Genomic DNA, 9914 nt, shown 5'->3' with positions numbered 1-9914 from the left:
GGTCCGTAGGGGTAGTCCGCGGACCCGGTCCGTAGTGGGGGTCCGCGGACCGGGGCTCAGTGTTTTCGGGTCACCCAAAGAGTCATAGCTCATTAGCAAGTTGTTTAAGATTCCTTTTGGTTAATAAGGAAACACAGCTGGCGAAACTCGATTAATCAAGCTTTACACAAGTTTTCAAGGACAAAACATTGCTTTGATTTCGAATTATTCAACCCTTTTCTTCGTAGGTTTTACTTCTCAGCTCTCTTACCGTCGAACGAAAACATAATATCTGTCAACAACCATGTTGTTGGCCAGCGATACACTGATACACTTCACACACAAGTCGAGATATCTAAGAAGGAAAGTGCCGAAGGTAGATTCAATTCCGGCAAGTTAAGATCGAATTCGAAGAGACCAGAAACGGAAATAATTTATCTTTCAACCGTAGAGATTCGACGAACCGCGAAGTTTCGATTCCTAAAATCATCTGTTTAGCACTGAAAATGGTGGCTTTGTAAATCGAGCAGAAGTCATCTACAGCTATTACTTGGCCTGCGGAACATTTCATATGGATGTCATTCCAGATTTCTTTCAGCATCGGATGTGAACGAACCTCCTATAAGTCATATTTCCACATCACCATCAGCGCATGGAGATGTTTGCCGTTCAGCGATCAGATGAAAATGAGCTCCGGGGAAAATTTCTTCCGGCATGCTTTGCGAGTTGTGTCTAACACCGTCTGATTCATGCCCTAGCGTGCATCATTGAGTTATGACAGTTATGATGCCCTCGGGAAGTTTCGAGAGCACCAAAGAAGCCTAAGTGTTGCTCGAGGCGGAACTATTTCTTGTTCAGTCTTACTTACACGTAAGTTGGACCTTTGTGATCAGATGTATGTTTGAAGACAATGATCACGCTTTAGTACACGTAGACGTGGACAGAACACATTCGCATCCTGTGTAGAAACAATCATCCCGGAATAACAACCTGTGGGTTTTTCACAATGTTGCGGTATTAACCTAATTACTTATATACCCGTATTAGGAAGTTTGATTGACGGAACTCACTTATCGGTCGGTTGCGTAGCAGAGAAAACGATAACGAGATATTTCCGCACTCCAGGGGCGAAACAGATTCGTGGTAAGTTTCGAATCCAAAGCTAGAATTCAGCCTTTAGCTGGATAGGTTCTCGGTAACACGACTTGAGAAACTATTGTGTGCTAGCGAGTACACAAGAGATCGGTTCTTCGAATTTGAAAGCACAATGATTGACAGCTGTATAGTTTTTGGCCGTTCAGTATTCATCAGTCATTGATCATTTTAAACGTGTTTGGTCAGAAACGGTCTAATGATCATCTATTAAATTCATGTCTGTAGTAATGTCTAGCTAATAAGCATAGTTAAAGAAAACTACAATTAGCTGCCTTCCAACTCAAGGAAAGACAATCAAAACCAGCAACAATCAGAGGAAGATCGACGATTAATAGTTTGAAAATTGTCATTCTAAATCATTTTGCACCCTGAGAAGGTAAATTTGGTAGGACGTTTCGGAGACACAATACAAAGCAATGAATAACAGCACTTTGCCGTCTAATTCATCATCAGCGGACTTCAAGTTCTTTCTTTACACACAGCTCGCTACTGGCATCTCCTTGGCAGTTCTATCACCAATAACAATCACGAGTAATGTGTTATTATTACTCACTATCTCGAAGGATCCTCTCAAATGCTTCCGAGCTCCAGCTACGTATCTCATCATCGCTTTAGCCTTGGTCGACTTAGCGACGGGCCTGCTTGTTGAGCCTTTCTTTGTAATGTATCGTGTGGCTAGTTATATGCAATGGTCCTCTACACCAGGAGAGCCATACAACAGTTTGAGCCAAATTGCAACTTGGATTTCCACCGTGGTCCTCAACACGTCGTTTCTGTTTGTTCTGGGTCTTATTTGGTCGCAGTTTCTTGCCATAACATACCCGCGTCACCATCACTCAGTCGTGACAACACGTACGATCTTCGGGTTTGTTGGGTTCTCGCTCGTTTACTTCACCGGATTTGCGTTGCTGCAGTTCGCGGGAGTTTCCACGTTTACCTTGTTGCAAGTAGACCTGCACCTTCACGCAACACCTGTCACGATCTTGCTCATAATCGGTTGTGGCATGCTTTTGAAGTCGTTTCATCGATATGCCACAGCGTCTCGTGAGTTTGTGGTTGCGCGCAGCCAAGAGGATCGAGACAAGATCAGGCCTCTATCGAAACAAATAAACGAGAGACAGTTTACGATTGTAATCTTACTGTTATCAGGAATTCTCATATTGTGCACTCTGCCTCATATCATTACTGTCCATATCATCTTTTACAAGAAGCAGGAAACTCTACAAGAGAGCCTCGATTTGTGGGCCGCGACCACTCTCGCGGACGAAATGATGTTTCTGAAGGTGGCATTAGATGCGTTCATCTACGCGTGGAGACTGAAAAAATACCGAAGGTCGTTGAAACTAGTGATTACTTGCCAAACACATCAAGCCGAATCTGTAGCCCTTGAAATGACAACAGTGACGAACAATGCTCAAAGTTTAAGCCGTTGTCACTGACCTGAAACGATTTAAGACAGACTCCAAACACTTTCCACTGTCAGTTGGGCGGTGATTTATGCTGGCTGGATGTTGTACTGTAATTTTATCGAAAGGACGCCAAAAACTGATGCGAGGCTGCTACGGTGCTCGCAAGACTGAGATACCGTTTTAGACAAGTGGAACCATTGAAATGTAACCTCTATTGCAACTGGCCTTTATCGAAGAGCTGGTTCTTTTCTCCAGGATTAATTAATTAATCGAACCAAACCGAAATAGTAAGACTCATGATTAATCGACATCACTCTAGTCGTTCGATTGTTTTTTTTTTTCATTGCTTTGGCAATCAAACACAATCGAACTCTACCAAAGTTTTGGTGAGTTCGATTACCGAACTAAATCGAACCAATCTAACTGAATTGGTTCGATTTTGTTCGAATAAAAGCGCACAAATACCGATATAAACTATGTTCATTTATATAACATATATTTTTATTACTGTAAGAAATTCAAAAGTCCATAAGATGTAGGAGATAATACTACGCGAAACATTAACAGCATAGCAAACTGAATGAAACCGCCCTGGTAATAAAAAGTCCCGGGCGGGTTAAAACTCCGTTAAAACTGCGTTTTGAGTAACGTGGCCTTTTGTTAGGAAATTTCATGCTAAGAAAAGGCGCTAATTCTTCTTTATTCAATCATTGTTTACTACTTGGTAGATATTACATTTACTCCTGTAAGTAATTACATTTATTTCATCATGCATTTATTACATTTAATCCTCAATAGAATACGTTAATCAGGTTAGATGCAATTTAAAAATAGAAAAACACGTTTCAATTGTTACAGGAACACAAAACGCATTCCAACAGAAGGGCACAAAATACTCCAGTCATTAAAACGCCCTGATCTCTCCTTTGACCTGTTGTTTAAACAGCAATTTACTTGAATGATATTTAGGTTCTCCTTTTGCCAAAGGAACAACTTTACTTCAGTATTTCATGACCCTATATTTCGCTTTCTTTCCTTTTTCTTTAGTTTTTGTTGTATATTTACTTTTGTCCGTTGTTAGAACAATGTGTTAGTGGCAGTAGTAATATTGTATCTGTTAGCTGTATTATTTTTAGTTTTGACCCTATTAGTCGTATTGTCGTTAATTAGAATCGATTCTTGGTAAAAAAAAAAAAAGGTATGTTAGTATTTTAGATATTGCTAGTATTGTAAGCAATGTTGATTGCTATTGTAATTTGTAAGTAATGCTTGTGATGCAAGTAAGTTTAGTCTCGTAATATTGTAAATTGCAAAAACAGAAAGAAAAAAGAAAAGGCGCCATTTATCAACATCTTACTGCGTCTGCGGATATGTTGCTTAAGCTTATTATTATCATTATCATTATCATTATCATTATTATTATGCCTTAGTTATTTCGACATGGACACTCGTGTTGTTGGGCTTCAAGATCACAAATAACTTGGAGACTTGTAGGAAATCTAGGTGAGCTTTCAAACACGTCTTTGCGACCCTTATAAACGGAGACAAACATTCTCTTGACTGTCATGTGAGGAGTACCACATGCAGGGGTAGTGTTTATCTCAGGTAGACTCCAGTGCGCATATATAAATGAATGGAAAATGTACAGCGAGGACCTGACAGCAAAATAAGTGTTACACTCGTAGCTTGTTCATTTTAAAACTGTTCTTTGCATGTATATAGTCCAAGATAAAAAAGCAGCAGGTCGATCTCAATGAATTGAGCGGCGAGCGGCGAATTCGTGAGAAGGGAGAAGAGATTTGCATATTAGATTAATCATTTCTATATCCCTGTTAAGTTTCGTTCGTGCATATGATCTGCATTAAAGAAAAAACTGCTTTGTGTCCAGTCTAGGGATTCTCTTGTGGTTCGTTTACATCACACTAGGTTCAATTCTTAAAAGAAATTGACATTCAAAACGAGAGAAAACCCAGTTTAGTCGGACTTGCCGACGACCAACGTTATCATCACTGACAACTAATAGGCGCCAGCTTGTTCCACAAAACTAGCAAATCGCTAAACTAGAACAATTTTAACGGAAGCCGACAAATTATAACCCGCAAAGAGGATCGTTCCCTATACGATATCTGATTAACTTTTAAACTGTCTTTTGAGATGAAAGATAAAAAGGGGTAACGTAAATAAAGACTGACTACAAATTTCGTAATTTAGAAGACAAACAAAGTTTGCTCCCTTTGTCAGTTTCCTTCGAGAATTTCAACACTTCAAGCAATTTTGCCTTTGAAATTATGTAGTATCTGCCAACAGTAAATGACAGCCCTTGACATCTTTTAATCGCAGCATCATATCGTTGACATGTATTGGTTGTTCCTGAACAAACACTCGGTAATCTTTGCATTCAGAAACAACAAAAGAAATGAAATTATTTTTTAACTGCCTTTTAAGTTGAACTCAGGAATATGTTTCGCAATCATTAGAAGAAAGAGCTGACCCGTCATCATCGGACTCGTACTGCATTTACATTGATCCTCTCTCGGTTGACTGAATTTTTATCGCAGGTCTAGGAACATGACGTGAATTTAAGTGGAAGGCGATCGATATCCTATTTAAAAATCGCATAGCCACCGACAGCTGCGCCCTTTTCGTAATTCACGACCAAGTAATTTCGTTTCGTAGTAAGTTCTTTTGGCTGCAAATCGAAGGAATTGACAAGGTTTGGCGGAGAAAATTCACAATTACAAAACGTTACATTCTACCTCACAACTGACAACGACCACTTTGAAATCAAAGGTTATCCGGCTTCGCATCGCCACAAACTGCATTTAATTGTTTGAGGAAAAAGTTTTAGGCGACTGTATGACGCCATGAGTAACAGTACTAATTCTTATTTGACAGACCACAGATTTTATTTTTACACCCAGTTCGCTACTGGCATCTGTCTGGCGATTCTGTCACCTATAACAATAACTAGTAATGTGTTGTTACTGCTCACCATCTTCAAAGATCCTCTCAAGTGCTTCCGTGCACCAGCTACGTATTTCATCATCGCTTTAGCCTCAGTTGACTTAGCAACGGGCCTGCTTGTTGAACCTTTCTTTATAGTGTATCGTGTTGCAAGGTATGTAAAATGGTCCCCTACGCCAGGCGAGCCGTACAACACCCTACAACAATTTGGAGTTTGCTTGTCTTACGTGGGCCTCAACGCATCCTTTTTGCTTGTTCTTGGCCTCATTTTAACGCAGTACATCGCCATAACATACCCGCACCACTATCGCTCAGAAGTGACAACCCGCAGGGTCCTTGCTTGTGTTGGGTTCTCGTTGGTGTACTTTACCGGTTTCATTCTGTTGCAGTTCGTTGGGGTTGTCCAAGTGATATTATTTCAAGTAGATCTCCATCTTCACTCTACTCTGATAACGGTTTTGCTTATCCTTGGTTCCGCGATGCTTTTGAGATCATTTCGCCAATTCGCCAAAGTATCTCGTCGGCTCGGAGGCTTGCGCAATCTTGAGAATCGAGTTGAGGGCGGTTACGCGGGTACTCCTCGAACGAACAGAATTTGCGAGAAACAGTTTACGATTATAACCTTGATTTTATCAGGAATTCTCATCGTGTGCTCTCTTCCCCATCTTATCACCGTTCATATGAAGTTTTACACAAAACAGGAAACCTTGCAAGAGAAGCTTGACCTCTCTGCTGCGATCACTATCGCGGATGAAATGATGTTCGTCAAGGTGGCATTAGATGCGTTCATCTACGCGTGGAGACTAACCAAGTACCGGAGGTCGTTGAAACTAGTGCTTACCTGCCGTTCGAACCAAGTTACTTCTGAAGCCACTGAAGTAAGGACGATGGAAAATTTCACTGTTAAGTGAAAGAGCCTTGAAAGGCTTAGTGGCGTTACGTATTAAGCTCATCTCTCGACTTCTACCATTTGGCGTGAAGCTGGTACGAAACATTGATGAACAGAAACCTTGCAAATACAGTGAAATATCATCCAGTATTAGTAACCTATCATAATACGGACACCGTGCACTATATTACCGACCGTTTATTTGGTCTCAGAGAAATCATAAATCATAGATTATCTACCTCTACAATACGGACACCACTATAATAATCCTTAAACACCTGAGAAGTTCTGGAAATTTTCACTCCCTTTGTTCAGAAGATTGTTCTAAAATTCTCGACTCTGCTTCCACAAGCCGCTCCACTCTTTCAACTAGTAATGACAATAACCTCACCATGCCTGAGGAAGCTTTCTTGTTCATTATACGAACGCAATAAAGGAACACAATCTGAGAGAGGTAACAGGTAAACTTGCCCTGCCGAAGCCGCAAATATAAAAATTATTTTAAAACGAAGTTTCATTAGCAGTCAGAGTGGAGCCCTCTAACGGAAGACGCTCCACAGATAAAATCAACAACTTCCCTGAAATATCGGATTTCACACAGCAATCATGTAGCACAATTTAAAAGCATAAAATGTTCGCACCAAAAGCATGCCCAGTCATTGGACAAAAGGTTGTGGTTCCGTTTTTGATAATTCTATAATATGAAATGGGGTCTACTGAAGTCTTTTTGAGTAAAATGGAATCAAAGGGTGTCTTAACCATGAGATGTTGTTGCTGTGGTAGCTGGTTATACCGACAAGATGCCGACTAAAATTGTTCACCCATAATGGTCATTCATTTCTCTCGATAGAATGTCTAACATCATTTCGTGCTGAACTCATTGTTTTAACCGAAAGTAGTCTAGAAAGGGTTTGAATTTCTCTTTTCTTAAATTCAGACAGCTATACTATAGTGGTCAAAACGGTACAAACCACCACGGATTTAGCATAGGATCCACGCGTGCAATTTTAGATAAGCGGGAACGATCGACTAAAACGTCCATCAGTAACAATTTCTTACATCAAGCTGTCTGGAAGTATTGACATATGCAGCAAAGGCAGCTGATTGGAAGCAGAGGAGTCCAGAAGCAGCTGAAACATGTGTAAATAGTTCTGTTGAAGATTCATTAAGAGACCGTTTTGTGGTCAAAATTATAAACAGGATCGTGGAAAATGATCGCTCCTCTGTCCATGTCTTATCTTGCTCCAGGCTTTCATACTGCTGTCTCTTTTTTTGTTCTGACTTATTCTTTTGGTGCATGGCCAAACCTGAACTGATTTGAATTATACGCCTATGAACATTATATTGTTTTGATCTGCTTTCTTTCCTAGATACCAACCAATGAATCAGTACATAAGCTATATACAGTAATTAATGGTTCAGATCTCCAAGCGCGCAATATACAAAACAGTCTATCCAGGACTTATGAACAATTGAAAAAGGACATTTATGATTTCTCCTTCAGAATGACCACTGTATAATTCAAATTAGCATCCTAATTTCTAACTTGACGTTAATCAGGGTGGCAACGAACTCTTAAAAAAGCTGGCCAGCCATTTAAACTCAGTGAGAACATCAAAGAGCTCGAGCCCCCTCCCCCTTCCCCCCAGGAGTGCGTCAAACTTTTGAATGCATTCAAAATCGTTGAATGCTATTAATATTAATTACAACTTTAAAAGACTCCGAGATAAACAAAATTAAAATCACTGTTTTGCTTTATATTTTCCATTAACGATCCTCCAAGTTCGTATCCTGCAGAGTGGATTCAAAGCTATTTAACAACTTCGCTCGTTAATTTCACACTAGTTGACGCAGCGTCCAGAACATAGTCTAAGGTTGAGGTGTAAAAGAAAAGAAAAGTCATGCACCTCACTTGATCGATTTAAATAACCAAAGAGCGATCGTGTAAGCTGAGTTGCTATGAACCGGTTGGGAAACTTCCTACAATCCTGTTTGCAAAGGAGAACAATTTATCACCTTTTTCTCTTAGAGGTAGGTCATACTTGCAATTATTCTTAATCAATTATTATTCTCTTACGAATAAAGTAAGCATCATAAACTTTTAAAACACTTTTTTCTTTTTCTTTTTTTTTCTTTAATTTACCAAAAATGTACGCCATTTAGATAAGGTATATATACAGGTATATCAAACATGTTAGGGCAGTGAACTGGTACTGAAATAAAAACAGGTATCAAGCATATTGGGGAAAATAAGCACTCAAAAAGAACGCATCCATTTAGTTTGAACTTGTTAAGAGTGATTGTTAGCCAAATATGTCAATCGCTGATCTAATTCTAAGCACTCAAGTTGCAACATCCTTGAGTCGTCCAAAGTAAAGTTGCTACCGTCATACATCGTATAGTAGATATATACCTTCGACCTTTGTGAATACCGTATAAGCGATGTGCGTGAAATATTTATACTTTTTGAACTTTAATTACCACGATTGAAAACCATCCACAACAATCTCAATACATTTTAGAATGCTATTGAGAAGTATGCGCTCGATAGCTTCAAAAATCCTCTCAAATGCTTCCGTGCACCGGCTACGTATTTCATTAATGCTGGCTTTGGTCGATTTAACAGCAGGCCTGATTGCTCCGCCTTTTTACATTTGAACGCCTTCCATTCGATAAAAAAATTCTGGGTTGATTTTCCGGAAATTTCCAGTGACGAATGGAATAGCATTTTGCGGAATGTCCCGAAAAGGGGACAACCTTGGGAGGTATACCAGAGGTATATCGAAATTTTTCGGAAATTTCTTGCCGGGAAATTCCGTTCCATTTTACTTTCTTCCCGGAAATTCATGAATTTTCGGTTGAATGGTTCGCTTTTCGCTTTTCGGAAATTCAACAATTTTCGGATTTTCTGGAAATTTTCCCAGGAAATTACCGCACCATTTGTCTCCGTTTCGAAAATTTTGCAATTTTTGGTTGAATGGATAGCGCCCAACATTTTAGAATCTTCTTGACAAGGCGGGTGCGGCTGGCAGGAAATCATTAATTGAGAGTGTTGTCGTCATCCTCCATCATATCCTCAGAGCTAAAATCAGAAGGAATGCGTTGCCATCGGTAAAGGAATTTGGGCCAGCATTAGTCAAATTATTACTTTCAGTTTTAGCGCTAAAAAATAAATTTTCGTGTTTCCGAACTAACTGCATATCATGCTATGTTTGGTTTCCTGTTTGACTGATTTCACGTGTTTACACATCGCTTTCTTTACTGCTACATGAATCCAAAGGTTATTTGAAATCTTTCGCTTAAGATGTCGGCCTCTCCGAGCTTACACTATTTAAATTAACTACAATAATCACCATGGGGAATCACATGCATGTCATCAGGCAGTCTATTTCTTATCAGTATTATAATGTCTAATGAGGACATTCTCAGTTGGGCGCTTCACTGAGCTATTCCGGCATTTTCTTGAAACAGGTGCTTGTCTTGATAGTTGGCGAAACGGCAGCCTCTCTTCGACTGAA

The 9914-nt window shown here is 39.7% G+C and overlaps 2 protein-coding genes across 2 annotated transcripts; both read left to right on the top strand.

Moving 5' to 3' along the window:
- The first annotated feature begins 50 nt into the window (after nt 1-50).
- LOC110066592 (uncharacterized) lies at nt 51-3894 on the top strand. Its single transcript, XM_020773823.2, has one exon. It carries the CDS (start codon nt 1551-1553, stop codon nt 2571-2573), a length of 1023 nt encoding a protein of 340 aa, XP_020629482.1. The 5' UTR covers nt 51-1550; the 3' UTR covers nt 2574-3894.
- An 894-nt stretch (nt 3895-4788) lies between these two features.
- Nucleotides 4789-8503, top strand: LOC149096829 (uncharacterized). The gene has a single exon (XM_089279892.1). It carries the CDS (start codon nt 5408-5410, stop codon nt 6416-6418), a length of 1011 nt encoding a protein of 336 aa, XP_089136018.1. The 5' UTR covers nt 4789-5407; the 3' UTR covers nt 6419-8503.
- Nucleotides 8504-9914: the final 1411 nt, after the last annotated feature.

Source organism: Orbicella faveolata, unplaced genomic scaffold (assembly GCF_042242905.1).
Source record: "Orbicella faveolata isolate gen_17 unplaced genomic scaffold, um_ofav_v1 contig_47, whole genome shotgun sequence".
NCBI lineage: Eukaryota > Metazoa > Cnidaria > Anthozoa > Scleractinia > Merulinidae > Orbicella > Orbicella faveolata.
Note: the sequence above shows the minus strand (reverse complement) of the source record. Positions and strands in the feature narration are given on the sequence as shown.

Coding starts and splice junctions, on each gene's coding strand:
- LOC110066592 (XM_020773823.2), top strand. CDS start 1,551: ATGAATAACAGCACTTTGCCGTCTAATTCATCATCAGCGGACTTCAAG.
- LOC149096829 (XM_089279892.1), top strand. CDS start 5,408: ATGAGTAACAGTACTAATTCTTATTTGACAGACCACAGATTTTATTTT.